Source organism: Phascolarctos cinereus, unplaced genomic scaffold, assembly GCF_003287225.1.
Source record: "Phascolarctos cinereus isolate Bilbo 61053 unplaced genomic scaffold, phaCin_HiC Scaffold_5;HRSCAF=322, whole genome shotgun sequence".
Classification (NCBI taxonomy): domain Eukaryota; kingdom Metazoa; phylum Chordata; class Mammalia; order Diprotodontia; family Phascolarctidae; genus Phascolarctos; species Phascolarctos cinereus.
Window position 1 is genome coordinate 236,867,344 of NW_027555958.1, and position 27,578 is coordinate 236,894,921.

General features: G+C 37.3%; 1 protein-coding gene across 1 annotated transcript in view; it reads right to left on the bottom strand.

Moving 5' to 3' along the window:
• DNAH8 (dynein axonemal heavy chain 8) overlaps positions 1–27,578 on the bottom strand; it is a 419,266-nt gene that overhangs the window by 99,211 nt on the left and 292,477 nt on the right. The window contains 9 exon segments of the mRNA XM_078155390.1: positions 1,606–1,788; positions 4,791–4,946; positions 7,636–7,791; positions 10,273–10,444; positions 15,438–15,565; positions 16,212–16,349; positions 18,145–18,360; positions 19,104–19,271; positions 20,019–20,195. Coding sequence (XP_078011516.1) covers positions 1,606–1,788; positions 4,791–4,946; positions 7,636–7,791; positions 10,273–10,444; positions 15,438–15,565; positions 16,212–16,349; positions 18,145–18,360; positions 19,104–19,271; positions 20,019–20,195 — 1,494 coding nt within the window.

Genomic DNA, 27,578 nt, shown 5'->3' on the forward strand with positions numbered 1-27,578 from the left:
TTATCCTTTGTTTTTTCCTGAGTCAGTGATAAGTCCTACATTCTTTTATGATGTCAGTGAAACCATGGGATACAGTATGGACCTGTGATTTCACTGATGTAGAGAACTCCCAGGGAGGACCTTCTTCTCCCAGTGTAGAAAAGCATATTTCTACAACTTACAGTTTAGAGCACTGGGTAGCCTACAGCACTAGGGTCACTAGGGCAAGAGCCCAGGCCAGGGTCACACAGCTAGGATGTGTGACACAGAATTTGAACCCAGGTCTTTCTGATGCCAAGGTCAGCTCTCTTTCTATTACACTATGGTGCGTCTCATGTAAGTGATGCTGATGTTAAATTTGTTTTTTTTTTTTAATTGAGCTAAGTCTCTGAGATGCAAGGCTGAGGATATAAATTGCAAACTAGAATTATTCCCTTCATTCTTGTTTTTAATGTTACTTTCTAATTCATTGAGCAGGTTTTCTCCCATTTTTAGCAGTTAAAATATGGCCAGTAAACAAGACAGGCTTTTATTAATCAATATGAAGTTTTCATATTATATTTTGTAGAATGTCCTGATGCAAAATCATACAATTTTAGAGCTTGAATATAACGTATCAACATTCTAATCTACTCCTATCATCTCATGGATAAGGAAACCAAGGTGCACTGCTTTGCCTGTGTCATACAACCAGTGAGGAGCAGAGTGGGAACAAGGACTTGGGCCTTTGGATCCTGTTTGGACTCCGGTCCAGTGTTCTTTCTCTTATGGCACCCACTTTTCAGACTCCTACCTCCAAGAGAGCTAACCAGCTCCTAAAACTAGTGAAGTTCTTTTTTTTTTTAAACCAACCTGTTGACCATTTAAAAATTTACTGATCCTCTTCTTCTGTCTTTCTGCTTGTTACCTGTCTCTTTTACCTCTCTATAGTTCAAAACTCTTTACATCTTTCTTTTCCTTTATGTGATTATTTATTCCGCCTCCCTCCTCCTTTCTCCTTTATCTCCCTTTCTTTCTTCTTTTTCTTTTCCCTTCCCCTTCCTCTACTGATTCTAAAAAAACAAAAAGAATTTAATCCTGCTTCTATGAATTTGATTTTTACTTCATTGTAGTCTTCAACTGTTTTTTTTCCTTGTGGGTCAGTGACACTTGAGATGAAAAAGGTTTCCAGGTCTGACCTAAATTCCATTTATTTAAACTAAGGGGCAGACATACCTGTATCATTAGATACATGTACTATTATGTATCCTACATGAAAAAATGGAAATGGAACCTACAAAGATGGCTATAAGACCAATTCAAAAGCAAATTTTTCCCCAAGGATCCTGTTATGGTGAAGGTACTAGATGCCATGGAGGAATTCATCTGAATAAGGATGTCCCAGGCACTGGAGCCAACCTATACAAACAGTGGGAGGGTGTTATGCAGAAGAAAGTAGCAGAGGTAAATGGAAAGTCTGTTTAGCTGATATAGAGATTGGAAGAGAAATATTTCTAAATGACAGTAGGCAATAAGGTTTGACTTAAAATACTTTTTGCTTTTCTATATATTTAGCTTTTCAGTGTATTTTCTTCCAAATACATCCATTTGATTACAAGCGGATGTTTTTAACAAGAGATTGATTACCTGTTTCTCTGTAAGAATCACTCTTCTCAGTAACTGATTCTCGAGTCCTTTCATTGTAACGGTAAAATCAATGACTGATGTTTTAGCATTAATCTCAGGTGTGAATGCGGGGTTTGGTAGCTTGGTTGTAATATAAAGTTTAAATGAATCCATGACTTCACATTCTTTGTCACCAACTTTGACCTTTATCAAATAAGAACATGAAGGATTTAGATTCAATTCAGGAAAGAATTTACTAACCATAAGTGTTGTTAAACTAGACTATACAGAATCTTTATTTCTGGAGGTCATTAATATTGGGACAGTTATTAATTCAGGAGGTTTTAGGCATAGTCCTCCTTGAAGACAAGAGAAGGAACCAGAAGCTCTCTTTAAGTCTTCCCTGGGAATAAATCTGAAGTGAAATTGTTAGTGAATGAAGCAAATCAGAGGACAGAGCTATACTTTGGTATGACAAACAAGTATGATAGTATCTGTGGATAGCTTCCAGAGTGTTTATGAACTTAAATGGTTAAAATTACCTCTTTATTTCAATATAATTGATTTTTTTTCTTCCTATGTGTAAGAGGAGCTTTAGAGCATCCTTAGATCACCTGACATTTGAAGGTACTAGGGAGGCTTCTGGAAGAAGGCACCCTGTGTTTTCCTATCACAACTGGGGAGTAGCCTCTTTCGATTGGCTGCATAGCCAGAACAGGCTTAAAAGCTCTTCTCTGCCTGATGTCCAGACAGGGTGAAGGTTCACTGATACCATGAAAACTAACTGAGTTTGGGGGAAGTTACCCTTCCCCTTTTTAGGCCAGGGACTGGGGTTTCTGTATGTTCTGTTTAATTTGCTCCCTTTACTTCTAGGTGCAAGAGGTAGAATCCCCACTAGATCTAGAACCAATCTATGGTGACCTTGGAGCCAGGATTCCAGGCTGGATGTGTAGCCAGCCCCATCAGGAAGCCCCCAAGTAGCCAGGTTAACTTGGACATGAGCCCAAGGGGTCCTTGGACTTGGAACTTGGGACTAGATTATAGAGAACATGAGCAAAGCTGTGAACCTAATCCACTCCTCATATCCAGAGTAAAAGGTAGTGACTGTGGGAACAGGGTAGGGAAAAATGCTCCAAGTCTCAATGTTTTGAGAAGTATGTTTGTATATTTGTTATTTTACCTTTGAAGTAAATATTCTTTTGTAAAAGCAGATTTGACTATTAGTAATTAAATGGAACTTGGGCTATAGGGAACTCCCATATACTGAGGGAACACCATCATCAGAAGCTTAAGCCAATGGCAGAGAACTTAGACACTCCCTTACTCCCTTAAGGATACCAGGGTTCTATAGAACCCTGGGGTAAGGAGTAAAATATAACACACCTGGCTTTTTGGCAATAAGAGAGTCAAAGTACTTACTGTTACATATGTATTTTATTTCATCTATTTAAAAATATGCTATGAAAAGGTCAATGGCTTTACCAGAATACTAAAAGTGTCCACAGTACAGAAAAAGGTTAAGCACTCCTGATTCAAACTACACTTGAAACACTCACTTCACAACATTATGAGGTAGGTAGTATAATGATTATTATTTCCATTTTTCAGATGAGAAAACGAAGTTTTTATAAAAGTTAAATGACTTGTTAGTGGTTACACAGCCAGTAAATATTTGAGTTGGGATGTGAATTCAGTTAATTTTCTTTCTAGGTATAGCATGCTTTCCATTACACTATGTTTCCTCAGATGGGAATTACTGTTTCCAATGATGAAATGGTGTCTCAGCACTGAATATCCTAATGTCAAATCTATCATAGAAAACTCAGACCAGAACCACTGGTAGCTCCCTCACTTCATTAGGATCACAGCCAACACATCCAAAGCAACTGAGAACCGGCCAATTTTTAAAAGATCTCCAGAGAAGACAATCCCACAGCCCCCTTCGGCACGTGAAAAGCATTCCCACAACGTGGTAGATTTTTTCTTGAATAAATACACCTTTCTTTTTAATGAGGAAACCCGTGAACTTTTTTTAACCACTGATATACCTAAAATTAAGCCATTGGACATTAAAGGACTCAAGCATGGATTCATGGCAGAGGTTGTTCACTGCCCTCATTTTGCAGATAAGGAAACTGATGCCCAGAGACATATCCATTTTAGTTAAAATAACCTCAAATCATGAAGGTTATAGAATAGCATGAACAATAACAAATGCAACATCTTATTGGTGAATAATTCACATTATCACCAGTGATCTGGAACAATATTCCATAGCTTCTGACATAGAAGCATGCTCAAATAAAACATTAATGTAAAGGAAAAAAACAAATCACTTTCTGTAGATAAAATCTAGATTTATTCCTCTTAAGGGAAGAAATCTAACTTTGTACTTAATTAGAGCCTATGAAAACAACCTTTTAGTTCTTACCATTACATATTTTCTAATTAACATTCATATTTTGAAAGTGTATTTGGATACTGATGATTCTGTACACAATCCTGAAACATATTCCTTCTATATGTGGTGGCAGCCTAGCTGAAAAGGCAGCTGTCTAGGAAACCTACGGTGGGTGGTGTACACATTCAAATTAGATCACGCTGCTGTATGAGAACAGCGTTGTAGTAGAAGGCAAGAAAGCCACCATAAAACTAAAAGAAAAAAAAAGAATTCAATATGCCCAGAAGGAGAATATATCTGTTCCCCCCACCTCCTGCCCTCTACCCATATCCTCTCTTAACCCCCCAAAGCTCCAGTGTTCCCTAGGGGAAGTGATGAAGGAAGTTCATGAAGACCATGACACAACATGTTTTCAAAAGCTCCAGTCTAAATACCTCCATCAAATGCTCACAATTTTCAAAGGAATTTCAGAATACATTGTCTTTCCTCTACTCAAATACCCTATATAACAACACATACTCATTTTTCTCCCTCTTAATCAGACTACCCAAAACAACAACCTAACTGTAACTGGTAGGTTTGAATTTTTAATTCAACAAACATTTATCAAATATCTACTATGTGTGAGGCTCCAAGTTTACCTGTAATATGACCATTTGAATAATAGGAACTACTGAACACCAATTTAAAACATGCACATTTTAAATGTATTCTGTACCCAAATATGAGAGAAAAGGCTTTTTTTTTCATTGCTATACTCTGAAAGAGAAGTAGATGTCACCATTGTTCTTTCTTAGGAACTAACCTTGAAAGTGGTTCCTGCTTTAATGAAATTCTTTTCTAATACATTATCCAAAGCCGGATCCAGCTCTTCACGTATATCCTCAATGAGTAAGGGTCGTCCCAATGAAAGGGCGTCCTCTAAGTGTGTTCGGAAATATTTATGATTCAGAGATGTCACCTTAAAATAAATTATTCATTAATAGAAAAACAGCATAAGAACTTATACCAAATCTTAAGTGAAAACCAAATGATTTGTTAGGAAAATAAATCTGCATTTAGAAACACACAATTTGCTAAGAAAGTAATCTAGAGAGGCTATAGTGCTTAAATAAATATTTGTTTGTTGAAAGGAAACATGGAATGCAATTTACAAAAGGTGGTGAGTTGCGTTTTTGCAGAAACAATGAGAATGTCATAGCTTCCTTAAAATCCACAGAAGGCAGGATGAAGCCATATTCCTTCCTATTGTAGGTGCAATGTTGGGCCTCGTGATAACTATTTGGTTGCATATGGTACAGAACAGTACCTTGGACTTTACAGGTACTCAAAGGTAGCAAAAATCAGCCCGTTCTCAGTTGCTGTGATCCTAATGAAGTGAGGGACTGCCAGTGGTTCTGGTCTGAGACTTCTATGATAGATTTGACATTAGGATATTCAGTGCCAAGACACCATCTCCACTGCCTTTATTTCATCATATGGAGAATGAAGAAGAAAGAAAGGACTCAAAAGAATCCATGAACAGATACATAAAGCTCTTAAATAGACCATTAGTTCCATTGGAAGGGAAATGAACTCGAGGTTCCTGTTGTGGCAAATCTCTGGAGGATTCCTAGCCCTCCTACAGGGTCATTATACACTCCCTCCAAGACTCATGGTATTACCCTATAGTATGGATTCCCCACAGAAGGGAAATGCATTTTGAGGTTGCTGAACAAACTACTCTTTACACTGGGGTTTGCATTGTCTAAATAACTTACTGGCTTCACTTTCTAAGGAACGAATATACTGCTCAAGAACCGTGTGGGCAAACCTCTTCTTTCTCCAAGGAATATACTACTTCAGGAAATGCCTTTCTCTATCTAGGAGGTCTTACCACCAATTTCTCTACCTTGAGAACTCTCCACTTTGGGGTTTCCAGCAAGGCAACAGCTGTGGTGAGTGTCTAAGTTAGTCAATAAATATTAAGTGCCTACTATGTGCCAGGCACTGTGTTAAACAAGGAGGATACAAAAAAGGAAAAGATAGTCCTTGTTCTCAAAGAAGTCACAGTCAAATGGGACACAACATACAAGCCATATCTGGGACGAACTGGAAATAACCAATGGAGGGAAGGCACTAAAATTGAGAAAGATAAGGAAAGGTTTGCTATAGCAGGTGGGAGTTTAGCTGAGATTTGAAGGAAGCTAGGGAGGCCAGGAGGCAGAGATGAGGAAGAAGAGTATCCCAGGCGTGGAAGAGTTTGTGAAAGTGCCTGGAGTCAGATGTCCAAGGAAAAGCAAGGAGAGCAGTGTCATTAGGTGGTAGAGTTCGATGGACATGTGAGGTGCAGGGAAGGGGGCACGTACGAATACTGGAAAGGTAGGCAGGGGCCAGGTTATTAAGGGCTTTGAATGCCAAACAGAACAGTTTATATGGGATTCTGGAGACAACAGGGAACCACTGGAGTTTATTGTGTGTGCGGGGCAGGGGTTGACATGGTCAGACCTAATCTTTGAGATGATCACTTTGATAGCTGAGTGGAGGGTGCTACGTCCAAATGCTATCTCTCCTTGTTGAACCAGGGAAGAGACACTGTTGGCTAGGCCCCGTGGGTATTTTATGAGAGTACAATGGCTACCTTTACAAACATTACTAAGTTAGCTTTAAAAATTCAAAGCCCTACAGGAGGATATGAACCCAAAATGATTGGGGCATCACCTGAAATCAGGCTAATGTTTGTTAATACTGGCTGTTTGGGACAGCTATATGTTGTGGTTGATAAGAGTGCTGAAGGTAGAATTAGGAAGACCTGAGTTCAGATATGGTCTCAGACACTTACTAGCTTTGTTACCCTGGACAAGTCCCTCAAACTCTCCCAGCCCCAGTCTTTTCATCTGTAAAATGAGGATACTAATAGTACCTACTTCACAGGTATATTGTGAAAAACAAATGAGATACCATATGCAAAGCACTATGCAAACCTTAAAGTGCTATATAAATGATGATAATAATAATATTATCATTCAGTTATCTAGAACACATTAATGAAGTTGACATCACAGTTCAATCTTTGCAAAAGCTAGGTAACTTTTAATATTTTTAATATTTTTCTTAATGTGCCTTCTCTTGTTTCATTCACTTGATCCTTATTCTCTTCCTAAATGTCATGGTGCCAGTTAGGGTCTAGGCTGGATATTAACTCTGTGAAAATGATGTGGCCAGTGAAGAGGAGATGCTACTCAGCGAAAGATGGAGTCCAATTGCTGGCTCCCAGTGTACCTCTTCCTTTGAGAAAAGGAACAGCCCTGCTGACGACTGCATCTCTTTGCTCTTATCCTTCTTGGGTAAAAGTACTTGGATGGTCTCTCCTCCCTGGGAAGCCAGGCAGGTAAGAGCACTGACAAGTTCTCTGAGCCTCAGTTTCCTCTATAGGCTCTGTAAAACAGAAATAACAAACCTGTCCTATTTCCCAGAGTTATCATAAGGCTCAAATTAAATCATGTGTGTGAGTACTTGGAAACCAATGAAGTACTACACAAAGGTAATACAAGAAAAGATTTATCTCTTGAGTGCTGAAACTGTTGAAGGTGGCAGCTCTGGGGAAGGTATAGTCAATAAAAAGTCTAGATTCTTGGGGAAAATCAACATTCCATTTTCTAGAACCCTACCTGTAAATCAAAGTCTTTTTCTTTCGATTTAATCCAAGTTTTGCCTTGAGTCTGTGGGTCTATCAGCAGTGGATATCGAGTCGCTTTAGTTACAATGATGCCATTTTGAATTGAGAGGTCATCTCCAGGCAGTCCCTGCAGTCCCCATTCACCAATCTACATCCAAGAAAACAGAACATTAGCCTAGGTTCCAGCAGTTAGTTTTAACTGGATCAAATTACTAGGGCATATGGGTAATATTGCAAAATTATTGCTAGTAATAAAAAATAACTATCAATTTTAAAGGCTTTTTAAAAAGCAGAATAATCCAATGAATTTTCTCTCTTATGAACTATTACATTTGGTGCTTTGAAAAAAGTCAATCTGTAAATATGAACTGAAAAACATGATTTTTTTTCAAAAACAGTAATTGCAAGATCCTTTTCTCAAATACCACAGAATAACATTTTATCTTTCCCCAGAGTATTCTCACATTTCAAATCTGCTCTATCAATTAGGCCCTTAAAGAAGACATTGTGGTATGATGATGACAATATCTTTATCTTATGGCAAAATGAAGGAATTTGAGTATATATTGAGCCTGATCTTTCCAGTGCAAAAACATTCTCCTTGAAGGAAGTTAGGTCTTCTGAGAGTTTAATCTACTCTTTCAAGGTACTAAGGGACTAGCTGGCACATTATGAGTGTCACTTCTAAGAATAGATGCATTTCTGAAAATCTGCTGACAAAATAAACATTTCTAAAGGCAAACACATTCTTCTACCAGCTTCCATATCTCTTGTTGTTTCTACTTTATGGATGTAAGACTAGACAAAGAGAAGGAATATAGTTGGAGCTGTTCCCCAACGTTGTTTCTCAGAACTAAGATGCAAGAAGGAGCAGTGTAGGCCAGACTAGACAAAATCAAGATGCTTGATAGATCATGTAGTCCTTTAGCATCTAGCAAAGGCTAAGTATTAACATAATGGAGTGAGAGTAGAGTTTGATTATTCAAGGCATTAGTCAACAGACCAAACCAATTTTAAAATCCAGGGTGTGTTGTCTCTTCAAGTAAGGTGGGGCAAAAACTCAACAGATACAAATGATAAGCAAATGGCAGAGGTCTAGGCAGGTAGCTAATTAGTATCTTGTAGGTCTAGCAAGAGGCATTTGGGAACAAAATTCAGGGACCCTGAAGGCAGGGACAGTAGAGGACTCCTGAGTGCCAAGATCAGAACAGGAGCCATAAAAAGAGACAGATTTGACGCTAAGCTGGTCAGCTACTGACCTGGGCTCCTCATGTTCATCCTGCCTAGGGACAGGACTGTTCTCAGAATCAGGAGATAAAGCTAAACCTAGAGGAAAAAGGCATTATCTGTAAAAGTTAGAGGATGTAGAGGCAGGAAACAAAGCACCTAATTACGTCTTACCTCAAGGAAGTATAGTAGGAAGTATGTAGCTATGCTTTCCCCTGATTCCCTACCAACTGAAAGAGATATCTGTGCAGAAGTTGTGGCAGACTGCATGAGTTTTCCCAGGAAATTGCAGAGAGATGATGATGATGATGATGAAGTGCGAACAGTTTGCTCACCTTACTATATGCCATTTGCTTTTGAATACCTCTGATAGCAGGTAGAAAGTGCTTTTCCCTTTGGAAAAGACCAATAGATTTTGCTCCAGGACTAAAGGGCTAGCAATATAGGAAGAAGAGCAATGAAAGGTGAGGAGTTTGGACTATTACACCTAGCACAGAGTGCTCACAGAGAACTCTCAAGCTTCCTGAATTACACTGACAAGCAGTGTAACTCTGGATGCTAAAGACTATGGAAAAATCTTTTTTTTATCCAAATGGGACAACTGACAACTAATTCTCTGAGAGGTTTCGTCCCTAGTACGAAAGCTACAAGGGAGTGGAGATGAGAGCCTTAAATGGGGGGAATTGGATAGCCAAGTAAGTGTAGGGAAGCTAATAGATGTAAAATATTTAGTAACACTAGATCACCAGAAGCCGATTTGATAAAGGGGATGAGGGAGAGTGAAGAGTTGAGGATGAATTCTAGGGATGTGAACCTAAGTGACTGAAAGGATGGTGGTGCCTTGACAGTGCTAGGCCCTGGGGACAAAAATAAAATGAATGAAGCAGTCCCAATTCTCAAGCTTATTTTCTAGCTAGGAGACAAATACACACACACAAAAATAGATATACATATGTAAAAATAAGTATATACAAAATAAATATGAAGAGAATAAAAACAAATGAGTACAATAAAGTTAAATACCACCAGGCAGATAAGGAGGGAGGACACTTGCATTTGAGGAGAGCAGGAAAGACTTGACATAGAAGATGATATTTGAGTTGTTTTTTGAGAATGAGAGTAGTTCTTTGAGATAGAGATGAGGAGGAAAGGCATTCCAAGTATGGGAAATGGCCTGTGCCACATGCAAAGACATGAAGATGGGGGTTGTTAATATATGCATTGTCTATCTCACAGGCTATTGTGAAGGTCAAATAGGATGATGTATGTAAAAGCACTTTGTAACCATGAAGTGCTATAAAATTATAAGCAGTACGTTACTATTATATTCTCAATTCTATGAGATAAAAACCTAAGAAATTAATTGAAATCTAAAAGAGAAAATGAGTATATTAAAACTTACTGTTGGAGGATCCACCAACATGGAAATCAAGTTTAAGTTTTCAGTGAATGGAATTTTCCGAATTCTCAGCTCTACTTCCCATTGTTCTTTAAGCAAAAGGGTCCTGAAGGTCTGATTGAAAGGACCAAGGTAGGATAGGAAACCAGTACACAGCAGCACATCTCCTACAAGTCTATGTAGAAAAACCATGTGTATAAATGCATGATACTAAGTTGTATTATGTAGATTAAAGGAAATGCAAAGCTATACAGTGAATGGAGATCCACCTTCTAACAAACTAAGATATTCTAAGACATTATGCTACATTTATAATTCAATTACATTTACTTATTTTAAATTTGTATTGCTATCTTTCATTTTCATATTACCTTCATTTCTGGATTTATACCTCCCCTGGTCACCTTTCCAGGAATCCATCCCTTCTAAGAAAAAAAAATTACATTCCTATTAAACATATTTTCATATTCCTGATGTTGTAAGTAAGAATTAGAACCAATAGGAGGAACCACCAGAAAGAGGAAACGAAACTCAACAGAAGAAAAAAATAGCAAATAGCATGCTTTGATCTGCATTCAAACTCCATAGTTCTTTCTTTGGATGTAGATAGCATTTTCCATCATGAGGCTTTGGAGATGTCTTAGATCCTTGTATTGCTGAGAAGAGTTACATTTATCAATATTAGTCATCACACAACGTGGCTGTTATTGTGTACAACGTTCTCTTGGTTCTGCTCTCTTCATTCAGCATCAGTTCATGTAAACCTTTCCAGGTTTTTTCGCAGTCAGCCTGTTCATCATTTCTTATAGCACAACATTATTCCATTACATTCATATACCACAACTTGCTCAGCCATTCCCCAATTGATGGGCATCGTCCCAATTTCCAATTCTTTGCCACCACAAAAAGAACTGCTATGAATATTTTTGTACATGTGGGTCCTTTTCCCACTTGTATGATCTCTTTGGAATATAGCCCTAGAAGTGCTATTGCTGGGTCAAAGGGTACGCACATTTTGATAGCCCTTTGGGCATAGTTCCAAATTGCTCTCCAGAATGGTTGGAAAAGTTCACAACTCCACCAACAGTGTATAGTGTTCCAATTTTTCCACATCTTCTCCAACATTTATCATTTTGCTGTTTTGTCATGTTGGCCAATCTTATAGGTGTAACGTGGTACCTCAGAGTTGTTTTGATTTGCATTTCTCTAATCAGTAGTGATTTAGAGCATTTTTTCATATGACCATAGATGGCTTTAATTTCTTCATCTGAAAACTGCCTGTTCATATCCTTTGACTGTTCATCAATTGGGGAATGACTTGTATTTTTATAAATTTGACTTAATCCTCTATATATTTTAGAAATAAGGCCCTTATCAGAGAAACTGGTTGTAAAAATTCCTTCCCAATTTTCTAATCTTAGTTGCATTGTCTTTGTGCAAAAACTTTTCAATTTAATGTAATCAAAGTTACCCATTTTGCTTTTTGTAATGTTCTCTATCTCCTGTTTGGTCATGAATTCTTCTGTTTTCCATATATCTGATAGGTAAACTATTCCTTGCTCTCTTAGCTTGCTTACAGTATCAGCTTTTATATCTAATTCATGAACCCATTTTGACTTTATTTTGATATATGGTGTGAGATTTTGATCAATGCCTAGTTTCTGCCATACTCTTTTCCAGTTTTCCCAGCAGTTTTTTTCAAAGAGTGGGTTCTTATCCCAGAAGGTAGGGTCTTTGGGTTTATCAAATAATAGATTACTATAGTCACTGACTACTGTGTCTTGCGTACTTAACCTATTCCACTGATACACCATTCTATTTCTTAGCTAGTACCAAGCAGTTTTGAAGATTGCTGCTTTATAATACTATTTAAGATCTGGTATGGGCTAGGCCACCTTCTCCTGCATTTCTTTTCATTAATTCCCTTGATATTCTGGACCTTTTGTTCTTCCAAATGAATCTTGCTATTGTTTTTTCTAACTCTATAAAATAATTTTTGGTATTTTGATTGGTATGACACTGAATAAGTAAATTAGCTTAGGTAGAATTGTCATTTTTATTATATTAGCTCGGCCTACCCATGAGCAACTGATATTTTCCAAATTATTTAGATATGACTTTATTTGTGTGAAAACTGTTTTGTAATTGTGTTCACAGAGTTCCTGAGTTTGTTTTGGGAGGTAGACTCCTAAATATTTTATAATGTTTACAGTGAGTTTAAATGGAATTTCTCTATCTCTTGTTGTTGGGCTTTGTTGGTAATACATAGAAACGCCAATGATTTACATGGGTTTATTTTATAGCCTGCAACTTTGCTAAAGTTGTTTATTATTTCAAGTAGCTTTTTACTTGATTCTCTAGGATTCTCTAAGTATATCATCTTGTCATCTGCAAAGAGCTTTGTTTCTTCTTTGCTTATTCTAATACCTTCAATTTCTTTTTCTTCTCTTATTGCTAAAGCTAACGTTTCCAGTATGATATTGAACAACAGTGGTGATAAAGGACATCCTTGTTTCACCCCTGATCTTATTGGAAATGCTTCTAGCTTGTCTCCATTACATATGATGCTTGCTGAAGGTTTTAGGTAGATGCTATTTATTATTTTAAGGAAGACTCCATTTAGGCCTATGCTCTCTAGTGTTTTTAATAGTAATGGGTGCTGTATTGTGTCAAAATCTTTTTCTGTATCTATTGAGATGATCATGTGGTTTCTGTTAGTTTTGGTGTTGATATGATCAATTATGTTGAAAGTTTTCCTAATATTGAATCAGCCCTCCATTCCTGGTATAAATCCTATGTGGTCATAGTGTATTATTTTTGTGATAAGTTGCTGTAATCTATTTGCTAATATTTTATTTAAAATTTTTGCATCTATATTTATTAGAGAAATTGGTCTATAATTTTCTTTCTCTGTTTTGACACTTCCTGGTTTAGGTATCAGCACCATATTTGTATCATAAAAAGAATTTGGTAAAACTCCATCTTAAGTAAAAAATTTTTTAACAAATGGAAAAAAAAAGAGTGAATGAAAGAAAAGAAAAACAGTTGTTATGAAAGCTTCCAGTATATTTAGTGTTCCACAGATACAGTTTTCTACTTTTCTAATGGAGGGAAGGAATTATATTTTTTTTCAATTCTTCCTCAGGAACAAAACAATTATCATAATTTAGTTATAGAAGTTGGGGTTTTTTTAGTTGTCATTTTTTCCCATTTATATTGCTGTAGTCAATGTGTATACTCTTTTTCTGGTTTTGCTTATCTTGATTTGCTTACTTCACTCTGAATTAGTTCCTACGTCTTCCTCTGACTTTCTGAACTTTTTACATACGTTGTTTCTTATTGTGCATGACCATTACATTCATGTATCACAATTTGTCGAGCCATTCCCCAACCAATAAACATCTATCTTTTCAATCCTTTACTACCATACAAAATTCTGCTATAAATATTTTTGTGTATATTAGGCCTTTTATTTCTATCTTTGACCTCTTTGGGATATATATGCCCATCAGGAGGATCTCTGGGTCAAAGGTATAGACATTTTAGTCACTTTCTTAGCACAATTCCAAACTACTTTTCAGAATGGTTGGACCAATTCACAACTCTGTCAACAGTGTATTAGTGTGAGTGCCTTTGCACAACTCCTTCAACATTGAATATTTCCATCTTATGTCATTCTGTATCAACTAACTAGGTATGACATAAAACTTCAGAAATATATTGATTTACATTTCTCTTATTATAAGTGACTTGGGAGCAATTTTTCAAATGGCTAATAGTTTGAAACTAGTAAATAGTTAGTAGCTCATCTTTTGAGAACTGTTTGTTCATATTCTTTAATACACTAAAATCTTTATCTATTTTTTCTGTTTAGTTTTTGTGACTGCCTTTCTTCCTCACGTGGTTAGCCATATCTGTGAAATATATCTGATCTAGTTATCTGCTCTTTTTTAATATTAGGTTGCAGATCCATTTTGAACTAAATATGGTAGATGTTTTAAGATGTGAGTTTAAACTAAATTTTTGCCAAATTGCTTTCCAGTCTTCCCAGCAATTCTGTCAAATGATTCTTCCCCAACGGTTTATGTTTTGAGGTTAAATGTAACTCAATTTAATAGGCATTTACTAAGTGCCTATTATGTGTCAGGCACTGTTAGACTCTTGGGAAACAAAGATAACAGTGCCTGCTTCAAGTAATTTATGTTTTGCTTTATCCTTTGTACTTCTTTCAGAACAGAAATTCTGCCCCAATCCATGTATATTCAAGTGTATAATACATTGTTGATGCTCACTGAAGAGCACCGTGCAAAAGGGTGGAGGAAGACGGCACAAAAGTGAACATAACACAACACAACACAACCAGAACATAAAAGGGGACATGGACTATTTCCTGCTCTAGGCTGTGGATGATTGTATGTACTCTCCTACACAAAGCCAGTCTAGATGTACTGCGCAGTCTGTTTGGATAGTCTTGATCAGACAAATGGTTCAAGAAGAAAATGAGATATTCTATTCTTGCTATTCTTTCTCCTTGCCCTTCTCTGCTCTAAAGTTTTTCAGATTCCTGATCTAGAATAAGGGTTTATAACTGGAAATCTACAAAGCCCCAGTGGTTTTATTTTAGGGAAGTTCATGAACTTGGATGAGAAAAATATAACATCTTTAATTTCACACCTATAAATGAAATTTAGCATTTCTTCCAATTATGAATTTTTAAAAAAATTCTTAGAAGGAGTCCATAGGCTTCAACAGATTGCCGAAGGGGTCCATGACCCAAAGAATGTTAACAATCCCTGATCAATACTGAACCACTTCCCTCCTTTCCTTCATTTCTCCTTTTCCTCTCAGTTTTCTGGAAATATCATTATCTATTAACACTGGTGTTTCCTCCCAGCACAAAGATCACCAGAGGCCAAAAGACCACTAGGAATAATTAACAATGTGCATATATAACATGGAGAAATGGCCCAACTATGTAAATGATTCATAAATAGAAAGAAAAATGTCTTCATGTGGACTGTTCATATGAAATGAGGCAAAAGTGAAATTAACCACAAAAAGAAAAACTGAGGAGAAAAACACATCATGGGAAAAGATATGTTTTACAAAAAGCTGTCTGTCTGATGCTTTTGTTCCTATAAAAAAGAGCAAAACATCAAAATATCTACCTGTTAATCTGAGCTTTGAATTCTTTGCTTTGCTGAGTCCATCTGACTTTTTCTCCACTCAGTCCATCGATAAGGGCTGATGCTGCCTGCATCTTTCTCCGGCATGATTCTGCATCATTCAACAAGTCCTAAATCCAGAAATGGATAAGGTCTTAAGGAAGTTTCAAATAGGGTTAATCAAACACCCAACAGATTTATTTTTTACACAAAGTTCAGAAAGACTTCCTCCATTTACAAAATAGTCCTAAAACTGAGCACCACAACTAACATCTTAAATACTGAATTATATCATTGATTAACATCATATTTTAATATTTGCTTCCATAAAAGTTCAAGGAAACAATTTAATGAAGGAGAATCAAACATTCACATCAATAATGGCACTATTTCATTAATTGTTTTCAGTATTTTAAAAAGTAGGTTTAAATGAATAAAATATACATTTTTTACAAAAATTACCTTTTGATAAAAGGATACCTCATTAATTCATATTTACTTTATAGTCAAGTGACTATAAATAATCAAGAATTTGATGTTTCTCTCTTAAAGCAATATACTTACATGTAAAGAAATTAGTGTTTTAGGTTCCAATGTATGTGTCATAACCAACGAATAAGTACATTTACTATTATGTATTTCCCTTAAAGACTTGTCACTTTGTTTTGGAACATTTGATTTTTATTTAGGTTAAATGATACATGCAGTATGAATAATTGAACACAATTTCATTATGTGGTCCTACTCTCATAATCTTATATATAAAGTTTAACTTACCATTTTCTCATTCATGGCTGCATCAAATTTTGCTTGTACTTTATCTAACTCAGCTTGCTTTTCATCCAGCAACGCCTGAGCCTTTCCTAATTCAGCATTAGCCACTGCCAAGCGTCCTTCTTGCTTTGCCAAATTAGCCTTACAATGAAGAATACATGATTAGTATTATTGAATAGCTGTTAGTTTTCAATATTCATCATTAACTCTTTCAATATATGTAATTGTTAAGCAATAACCCAGAATATTAGAATAGTAGAAGAGAAATCATCTAGTCCAACCCCTTCATTTTATAGAAAAAGAAACTGAAACTTTTGGAGGTAAGATGTCTTTCCCAAGGTCACAAGGCAGAGCAAGGACCAAGTTATTTTAATTTTGGCTCAGAGTTCTTTCCATGACAGTATGCTGCCTCAGCTATTTTACTAGTAATAGAACATTTTATTATCTATAAGAATACTTTAAAATTCATTGGTGAATTAATGGATAGGAGGATGATCCGTATATAAAGCTATGCCTATATGTGTTTTAAGGTTTTTTTTTTTATTTTTCAAATTAACAAATATATTTAAGCACCTAGTATTGGTCAAGGCATTGGGAATACAAAAGGGACAATCAGTCCTTCTCCTTAAGGAGATATAATCCAAGAGTGGAATGATACATGTACATAAATGACTATTATAAAAATCAGAAATAGAATTCCATGACATTAGGTCCAGCTCTCCACCTACCACAACACTTAGCTGCCTCCTAAGAAAGGTCAGCCTGGTTAGATCCCATCATATCATTTGGAGACTGGTAGGATGAGAAATGGGAACAGGCAAAGATTTTATCAACTGCCCCATGATAGCTCCAGTGATAGCTTAACCAGACTTAAACAAATCCTTTGTGGTGCATACAGATGCTACCTATAAGACCTGGGAGTGGTCTTATGCTAAAAAAGTGATCATCATCAAAAAACCTATTGCATTTACAAATAGAGGGCTTACTGACAGTCAGATGTGTACTGCTGTACACAAACTGGGAGTTCTTGGCTTTGGAGTGGGCTTTCACTGACAAGCTCCAAGAATTCAGCTTCAAGTATGGAGAGACATTAATCTACTGACATATTTTGACCAGCACTAAATTGGATGCTGCCTGTTAAAGACATGTATCGGTATGGCTAATTCTGATTTTGGCATGCACTACAGGCTAGGGAAGACTAACACAGATACACTACTCAGTCTAGAAAGGCTGCATGAGGGAAATTATGTGCTAAGTTATGATGCTTATCGTGCACATTTATAGATGCTTAAGTATACCCTGTATAATTGATAAACATTGCAAATTTTTCTATGTGCTGTTCATCCAATTGCATATTATAGTTTGAAAATTAAACATTCTTTATCCACTGGGTTTTTTGTTTTTGGTCCAGTCCTGAAATACTGTGGGTGGGGAATGGTATAAATTACATGCTGCCCACCCCACAAGTTAAAAATTTGCAATATCTATAAATCACACATGGCACACTTAATATAACAATAGAAGAGTAAAAATGCCCTACCCCTCCTCAAATGTCTCTTTGCCACTGAAGGAAAATAAAAATTAATACTGGATCTGATAACAATTACTAATTCTCATATTAGTAATTAAATGATAGTATTCTTTGCAGATTTCTTCCGGAATGTTATTTTGTCTTTTGTTGAGGATTAAATGCCCACCACTCTCAATAGTCTAACTTGAACTCTCCCTGAGGTCAGTGACACTCTGCAGGGTTGAGATAATGCAAAGGAAGTAAAAAGGCTAAGAAAAGGTAAGAGGGCATGAAAGAAGGAATGCAGAATTTTTAATAGAGATATCTGCACCTATTAATCTAGACTGTGCCCATTCTTTTAAAATGAGAGATACAGGAGATTTATTTTACTGAACATCAATTTACTGTAGGGGGACAGCCCTTTACCTTCAGAGGCAACACCTCCTTGTTAATTCCAAAAAAAGTTGCCATAGCAAGTGTCCAAGACAGCAAACCAGCAACATTACCGCAGACCTTTTTACCATTTTCGAAAGTATAATCATCCATATTAAAATATGGCTGTAATAGCTCTACTGTCTCTTCATTAATAGTGTCCTTTGGGAACTGCTGTAGACTCTGTAAGAATCCAGCCCCACTCATCAACTGCAAAAAGAGATTAGATTTATGGCTTTGGGGAAAACAGGACAATTTTTTTCCCTTCAGACTGTTAGTTTCTACTCTGAATTAAAAAAAAAAAAATTAAACCCTGGGTCTAAATGGATGGCTCAAGGATACTGTGTTGATGAGCCAGAATTTGCAACTTTCGATTCTCTCTTCAGGTTTCCATAAGGAGTGAAGAAAGAAGAAAAAGAAAAATGCCTTCCCACCCTCCTGATTAATGCTACCACCCAAGCATGTGTCCCCATAATACATGTTCCTAATTAGAAGCAGGGCTAAGGTGAAGGCTGGGGACAGGACAAGGGCTGGGGACCTGGAAAAGGGTGGGGCAGACCCAATAATGCTCGATTCTGTTATTTCTAGGTGAACCACCTCTTCTAATACATGTGCCCCCGATTAACATTCATAACCAACTTTGGAAACCATTTGTAAACATACCCTTCAAAGGCTGCTGGGTAACCACTGAACTGTTCTGCGCAGAAGCAATGGAGATCTCAAAATGAGGATGGAGGGAGAATTGGGTAAATCATATAAAGAGAAGGCCAGTCTGACGTTCAGATTCTGTTTGCCTTTACCACATTGTTAAAGGCCCTCTATCCTTGTTCATTCATCCAGTACACATTGATTGAATGCTTTCAGGGTGCCAGAAAATTGGAATGGGTGCTAGAGGTACCTAACCTAGACAATTCAGAACTTCTATTCCTAGGGAATTAATGCATTGTACTCACTTTCAATGACTCTCCCCAGGATGGTTTACAGCAAGGCTTTTCAGGATCCATTGTGACAGGGTCAATCTTCTTTTGGAATAATAACAGACAACAATCCATGATTCTCATAATAAGATGAGGAGGTTTTGCAAGCTTCCTGACTGTAGCTATATCATTTGGTTTGATAGTCTGTGTAAAGAATGGATACATTAAAACCATTTCAAAGATTCTCTAAAGTGATTTTTATTAACTCCCAGGATCATAAACCTTGAAAGGACCGTAGAGTGTCTACCCAGGCATTATCCTAGTTAACTGTGGCCCCACTGATACAGCATTTTCCTTTAACACTTGTTGCTCAGATATTTGAACTAACTATGAGTCATCATTCATTAATCAATCATCTTCAATGCTCTATCAATGAGTTAGGTTAACACCTTATCAAGGAATTCACCTATCAAGAGAATATTGCGCCTTGTTAAATAGGTATAACAACAAATATCCAAGAAAGCCTGGGCACACACACTAGATAATCTTGAAAAATCATCTAATCAACGGCCCTCTTTGTACTTGAAGTACACTTAAAGTAGCTTAGACAATAGAAAATCTATCCAACTTTAAAAGTCTACTGGAGCCTAAGAAATCTTCATTATCAAGAAATAGCTAGCCCAAATAGTTCAATTCACTGTATTTTTGTCCCTCTTTCAATAGAAGTTTGATTTATGAACATGAAAATAACAAGTTACATAAAATCAAGACCTTTTTAAAGCTTAATTTGTAATTGAGAGAATTAAATCAATGGAAATGCATTTCAAGCTAGGCAGTAAATCACACTAAGAACTCAATTTTGTTTCCTGAATGAGAAAATCTCATGGTTAACTTCATGATGGGACTATCTTGTTAATTTGAGCTTCCCTTGAAGTCTACACATTTGCTTACATTCAGGGCTGCTTCTGCTTCTTCTAAAGCTGGCCTGGCTGCCTCTAGCTTGGACTCAGCCTTTACTTTCTCACTGTCAATTTCATCAACAATTTTTTGGGCTTTGTCTTTCACCTCTTGAACTTCATTTTTCACTTTGGCTGATGCTTGGGCACTTACAGTGACTTCTGCTAGCACCTGTGAAATTGTGAAACAAACAAACAAAACAAAAGAACAATGGAAACCATGTTTGGAATAATAGTGAGGGACTATTTACCTCTTACAGAAGTCAGCTAGATCTAAAAACAGATAATACCCCTAAGAGAGAAGCTAGAGAGTCTGGCATAGTGTAGTGAGAGGTGGCTAAAGAGAGACAGAAGAGGGAAAGAGAAGACAGAGGACAATGATCAGAACTCTGAAGGAGCAGCCAGAGAGGTAAGAAAACCAGGAGAGGAAAAGAAGTTCTGTCTTGTTTGATATTTTTATCTGTGACCTGGATGGAGATATGGAAGGCTTGCAAGTCAAGTCTGCAGATGACATGAAACTGGGATATATTCACATTACACTGGACAACAGAATCAAGACGATTAAAGAACTTAACAAGTTAGAATTATGAGCTCAAACTAATAAGATAAAATTAAAAGGGATAACATAAAGCCTTGCAATTACACGTCTAAAAAATCAACTATACACACATAAAATATGGGAGACATAGCTTATCGGCAGGTCTAGCACTAAAACTTATAGCTTTTATTAGGCTAAAACTTAGATATGAAAGAGCAATAGGGCAGGGCTAACACAAAAGCTAATAATTTTCTGTATTAACAGAAATGTGGTTTCCAGGATGAGGGAGATAATAGTTTTAAAATACTTTGCATTGGTTAGGGCCCACATGGTATATTGTGCTCCATTTGAGATATGTTTTAAGAGGGACAGTGTCAAAACAGGACACATCTAGAAAAAATAACCAATATAGTGAGGGGATCTCAATCATGCCATATAAGAAATGGCTGAAACTACTAGAAATGCTTAGCATGGAGAAAATAGTTGTCTTTATCTACTTTTTCTTTTTCTAGCTTTTTTTAGTTGCATGACCAATTCATTTATCTGCTTTTTCTCTATTTCACTGATGTAAACAATTAGAGATATAAAATTTCTCCTAAGTACCACTTTGGCTGCATCCCATAAATTTTGGTATATTTTCTCTTTGTTGTCATTTTCTTTCTTTTTTTTTTCTATTTATCATTGATAGAATTTATTTGGGATTGACTGAAAAAAAGTCATCCTAGCTAGGTGACATTCTGATGGGCTAAGATCTACTTTCACATATGGTTTTTTGCATATTTTATTAATTTATTTTGATTTATCAACAGTTACTTCCACATGCTTTTGAGTTTACACTTTTTCTCCCTCTTCCTCCCCACCATCCTCCCCAAAATGGTGCATAATCTGATATAGGCTATACATTTACATTCCTATTAAACATATTTTCACATTAGTGAAGTTGTAAGTAAAAATTAAAACCAGTAGGAGGAACCATCAGAAAGAGGAAACAAAACTCAACAGAAGAGAAAAAAAAAAGACAGCAATTCAACTTTCAAAGTTATGATTACTATCTGTCTTTTTCTCCATCCTTTTTCCCCTTTTATGCCTTTCTTTCTCTTCTCTCCCTTCCCCCCCTCACCAGTACTTTGCTTTTGACCACTGCCTCATTCAGTCTCTCCTCCCTTCTATTATCCTCCTTCCCCCTTTTCCCCTTTGCCCCCACTGCTTCTTCCCTCCCTTCCATCCCCCTCCCTTTTCTTTCCCCTTTTCCCTCCTACTGCCCATAGGGCAAGTTAGATTTCCATACCTAACTGATTATGTTATTCCCTTCTTGAGCCAAATCTGATGAGAGTAAGGTTCAAACAATGCTCACCACCCTCCCTTCTTTGCCTCTGCTGTAATAGGATTTTCTGTCTTTTCCTGTAATGTAATTTACCCTTGTCTGCCTCCTCCTTTCTCAGTACATTTTCTAAGATCAGACTAATCCACTTACTTGGATCCATTTAACCCACTTGATTAGATTTTTTTTTATCATTACATCAAAGTCAACTAATATCCACCCCCTTTATGTATACTCCTTTAACATGGTGTAATAACAATACAGTTCTCAAGAGTTGCAAGTGTCATCTTCCCTTGTAGGGATGTAAACAGTCCCCCTTATTAATAACATTTTGTATCTTTCTGTCCCATTTACCTTTTTATGTCTTTCTTGAATCTTGTACTTGAAGATCAAATTTTTTGTTGAGCTCTGGTCTTTTTATGAGGAAGGTTTGGAAGTCCCCTATTTCATTGAATATCCATCTCCTCCTTGAAAAATCATGCTCATTTTTGCAGGGTAGTTGATCCTTGGCTGCAATCCAAGCTCCTTTGCCTTACAGGAATATCATGTTCCATGCCCTGCAGTCTTTTAATGTAGAAGCTGCAAGGTCCTGTGTAATCCTGACTGTGGTTCCATGATATTTAAATTGTTTCTTTCTGGCTGCTTGCAGCACCTTCTCTTTCATCTGGTAATTTTGGAATTTTGCTATTATATTCCTTGGTTGTCAATTTGGGATCTCTTTCAGGTGGTGACGTGTATTCTTTCTATGGTTATTTTACCTTCTGGTTCTAGGACTTCAGGGCAGTTTTCCTTTATGATTTCCTGAAAGATACTGTCCAGGCTCTTTTTTTCATCATGATTTTCAGGTAGTCCAATGATTTTTAAATTGTCTCTCCTGGATTGATTTTCCAGGTCGTTGTTTTACCATGAGGTATTTTAAGTTTTCATCCATTTTTTCATTTTTTTGTTTCTGTTTGACTGATTCTTGCTCTCTCATAGAGTCATTAGTTTCCATTTGTCCAATTCTAGTTTTTAACAGATTGTTTTCTTCTGTTAGTTTTTGTACTTCCTTCTTCAATTGGCCAATTGTATTTTTAAGGGATTTGTTTTCTTCAGTGTACTTTTTTTCCAATTGGCCAATTGTATTTTTTAAGGACTCTTCTACCTCTCTCATTAGACTTTTAAAATCCTTCTTGAGCTCTTCTAAGAAGGTTTTTTGGGCTTCAGACCAGTTCATATTCCCTTTTGATGTTGCAGATGTGGGTTTATTGACAATGTTGTCCTCCAGAATTTCTGTCTTGATCTCTCCTCTTCTCATCATATGAATCTGTGGTACGTTTCTTTTTATTCATGGTTTCTTTATTCCCTGGCCTTTAAAGAGACTGAGCTCTCCTGCTGGTGAACAGAAGGCACTGACCCAAGCTTCTTGTGTTGGGAACCTAGGTCTTGGTCACTGGCTTTGTGTGCTTGGCCCTCTTATTTTGGCAATTGGAGGCTGTAGGGTTTTGGCAGCTTACCTCGTGTTGGGCTGGAATCAGCAAGGCTGGAACTTTCAGGCAATTCTAGGTTGCCTTTAGCTTTCTTCAGCTCCTTTTAGATGGGTGTTTATCTGCCTGGGGCCCCTTGCAGTGCTGTCTCCCTCCTTTCTGCTAATGCACTGGGAGATTCCTTTGTGGTAGAGTGCCAGGGCAGCTGGTAGTTTTCTGGTTTCCACCAGTTCCCCCTGCCCTCACTGAGGCACTTGGAGGTCCAGGTGTTGGTGTTTGCCTGCTCTACCACCTGGGCTTCAGGATTTCCTCCCGGTTGACAGTTGGAGTTGTTGGGTTGGAATCAGCATGCCTGGGACTTTAGGAAAACTCTAGGTTGTTTTCTTCAGCTCCTTTCAGATGAATGCTTGCAGGGTGCTTATCTGCCTGGGGCCCTTTGTAGTGCTGCTTCCCTTATTTTTGCTGAGGCACTGGGAGACTGGTTTGCTGGGTTGCTGCACTGCTGTTCCCCATCTTTCTTCTAGTTCAGCTGCTCCAGGTTTTTTTTTCCTAGGGTGATATTTTCTGGGTTTTTGGAGGCTAATAGGGGAGGGTGAGAGCAACTACCTTTTCACTCTGCCATCTTGGCTCCCGGAAGCAGAAGTTGTTGTTGTTATTTTCTTTAATGAAATTATCAATCGTTTCTCTGATTTGTTCTTTGACCCACTTGCTTTTTAGGATTAGATTATTTAATTTCAAATTAATTTTTAATCTCATTCCATTGTCCATTATTGAATGTAATTTTTATTGCATTATGATCTGAAAAGGATGTGTTTACTATTTCTGCTTTTCTGCATTTGGTTCTGAGGTTTTTATGCCCTAATATATGGTCAGTTTTTGTGTAGGTGCAATATGCTACTGAGAAAAAGTTACATTCCTTCCTATTTCCATTCAGTTTTCTCCAGAGATCAATCATGTCTAACTTTTCCAGAATTTTATTCATTTCCTTCACTTCTTTCTTGTTTATTTTGTGGTTCAATTTATCTAGTTCTGAAGGGGAAAAGTTGAGGTCCCCCATTAGTATATTTTTATTATCTATTTTCTCCTGTAACTTAATCCAACTTCCTAAAAAAATTAGATGCTATGAGGCAGCTAGGTGGTGCAGTAGATAGAGCTCCGGCCTTGGAGTCAGGAGGACCTGAGTTCAAATCTGGCCTCAGACACATGACACTTACTAGCTGTGTGACCCTGGACAAGTCACTTAACCCTGATTGCCTCACCAAAAAAAAAAAAATTTAGATGCTATACCATTTGGTGCATATATGTTTACTACTAATATGACTTCTTTGTCTATGGTACCTTTCAGCATGTAAGTTTCCTTCTTTACCTTTTTTAATTAGATCTATTTTTGCTTTGTCTGAGATCATTATTGCTACCCCTGCTTTCTTTGCTTTAGCTGAAGCATAATAGTCTGTCCAGCCCCTTATCTTTGCACTGTGTGTATCTCTGTCCTTCAAATGTGTTTCTTGTAAACAACATATTGTAGGATTCTGGTTTTTAATCCATTCTTCTAACTGCTTGGTAAGTTCATTCCATTCACATTTATAGTTACAATAACTATGTATTTCCCTCCACGCTATTTTTCACTTATTTATCCCCCACCCTTTTACCCCTTTTCTCTTTCTCTACTCACAAGTGCTTACTTCTGATCAGCATCTTCCCCAATACACCCTCCCTTTTATCATACTCCCTTCTATTATCCCTATGCCTTTTTACTTCCTTATAGGGTAACATAGATTTCTATATTCAACTGAGCTTGCACATTGTTCCCTCTTTCAGCCAATTTTGATGACGGTAAGGTTGAATTAAGTTTTGCCTGACACCCTCCCATCTTCTCCTCCATTTATATAATGGCTCTTTCATGCCTCTTTTATGTGGGATAATTTACCCTATTCAATCTCCCCCTTCCCCCCTCCCTCCTTCTTCCAGTGCAATTTTCTTTCTCTTTATTTTGTTTTGTTTTGTTTTTTTGGCTATCATCCCATCAAAGTCACCTTATATCCATACCCTCTGTCTACACTTACTCCTTCTAATTGCTCTGATAGTAATAAAGTTGTTAAGAGTTACAAATATTACCTTTCCATATAGAAACATAAGCAGTTTAACCTTACTGAATTTCTTGTTTTCTCTATCTTGTTTCTTTTTATAACCTTTTTATATTTCCCTTGAATCTTGTATTTGGAGGTCCAACTTTTTATTCAGCTCTAGTCCTTAAATTAGAAATACTTGAAAGTACTCTGGTTCATTAAATGTCCATATTTTTTTCCCCTGAACAATTATATTCAGCTTTGTTGGGTAAATGATTCTTTGCCTTCTAGTATATCATATTTCAAGCCCTCTGGTTCTTCAATGTGGAAAGCTGCCAAATCCTGTGTAATCTTGACTGTAGCTTCATGATATTTGAATTTTTTGGGGGGAGGGGGTCTGCTTGCAATACTTTTCCCTTGATCTGTAAGCTCTGGAATTTGGCTCTGATGTTCCTGGGAGTTTTCATTTTGGGATCTCTTTCAGGTGGTGATCAGCGGATTCTTTCAATTTCTATTTTGCCCTCTAGTTCTAATATATCAGGGTAGTTTTCTTTGATAATTTCTTGAAAGATGTCATGCAGACTTTTTTTGGGGGGTGGATCATGGCTTTCAGGTAGTCTAGTCATTTTTATATTATCTCTCCTGGATCAGTTTTTTAGGTCAGTTGTTTTTCCAATGAGAAATTTAACATTTTCTTCTATTTTTTTACTTTTTTTAATATCTTGATGCCTTATAGAGTGATTAATTTCCACTTGCTCAATTCAAATGTTTAAGGAATTATTTTCTTCAGTGAGCTTTTGTACTTCCTCTTCCATGTGACCAAGTCTATTTTTTAGGGAGTTATTTTCCTCAGTAAATTTTTGTATATCTTTTCCCTTATTGATTCTTTTTTCATGATTCTCTTGCATTACTCTCATTTCTTTTCCCAGTTTTTCTTCTATTTCTCTAATTTGCTTTTTTTAATCCTTTTTAACCTCTTCCAGGAATTGTTTTTGGGTTTGAGATCAAATTACATTTTTCTTTGAGGCTTCACATGTAGCCATTTTGACACTATTGTCCTCTTCTAAGTTTATGCCTTGATCCTCCCTATCACCATAGTAACTTTCTATAGTCAACTTCTTTTTGGTTTTTTGCTCATTTTTTTTCTGCCTTTTTTGTGACTTGGTGTTTTTAATGTGGAAGTTGTGCTCTTGTCCTGCACCTTCCCAAGCTTTTTGTGCTGGGGCTCTGGGTCTTACTGCTGGCTTTCACTGGGTTTCAGGGCTTAGCTGCTTGCTTTCTCTGGAGGATAGGCTTCCCTTCTGGCTTATACTGGGAGGGTGGGGCCTTCCTGTTGGTCTCCCCTATCTGTGGGGTTTAACTGCTGGCCTGCTCCAGGGGTGGGACCTTGCTGCTGGGTTGCTATAGGGACAGGGTCTCTCTGCTGGTAGGCCCTAGAGGTCGTGTCTTGCTGTTAGCTGACCCAGGCGCAAGACTTTTACTACTGGTCAGCAATGGGGTCAATGCCTCACTAGTGGCTTGTGCTAAAGGTAGGGTTACTGGTGTGGGATCTTGCTGCACTGCACAGACTGCTCACTTGCATAGGGAGGTGATGGTTTGCAGAAGGACAGGGTCTCACTGGTGGATTGGCCACAAGCTTGGAAACTTGCTGCAGGTCCCTTATTGTGAGGCTGGCTGCTGCTGCTGCTCTTGGACCTCACCCCCCTCCCACCCCAGTGAGACAGACCTTTCTTGCTGGGCTGGTAAGCTGCTTTCCTGCTCCTAGCTCAATTCTGAGGTGGTTTTCTAGTTCTTTGGAGGGGATTTGGGAGGGCTTCAGAGGGTTCCTTCCTCACTCTGCCATCTTGGCACAGGAAGTGTCTTTAATTATTTAAAGGGCTAACATCTGGGGGATGGATTTATGCTATGCAGAACCAGAGAATAAAACTATGACTAATGGGTAGAAATTGCAGAGAAATAGTTTTTTTGCTCATTGCAAGGAGAAGTTTCTAGCCATTAGGCCTGTCCAGGAACAGAATAGACTTTCTAGTGAAGGAGTAGCAAATTTCTTGTCACTGAAAGTAGCTGAGTAGCTGTTAGATGACACCTGCATGTCATCCAGGATACTGTAGATGTTGTTCCAGCAGAGGGTGGGAGGCTGGGCTCAGGAGCCCTTTACCTCCAT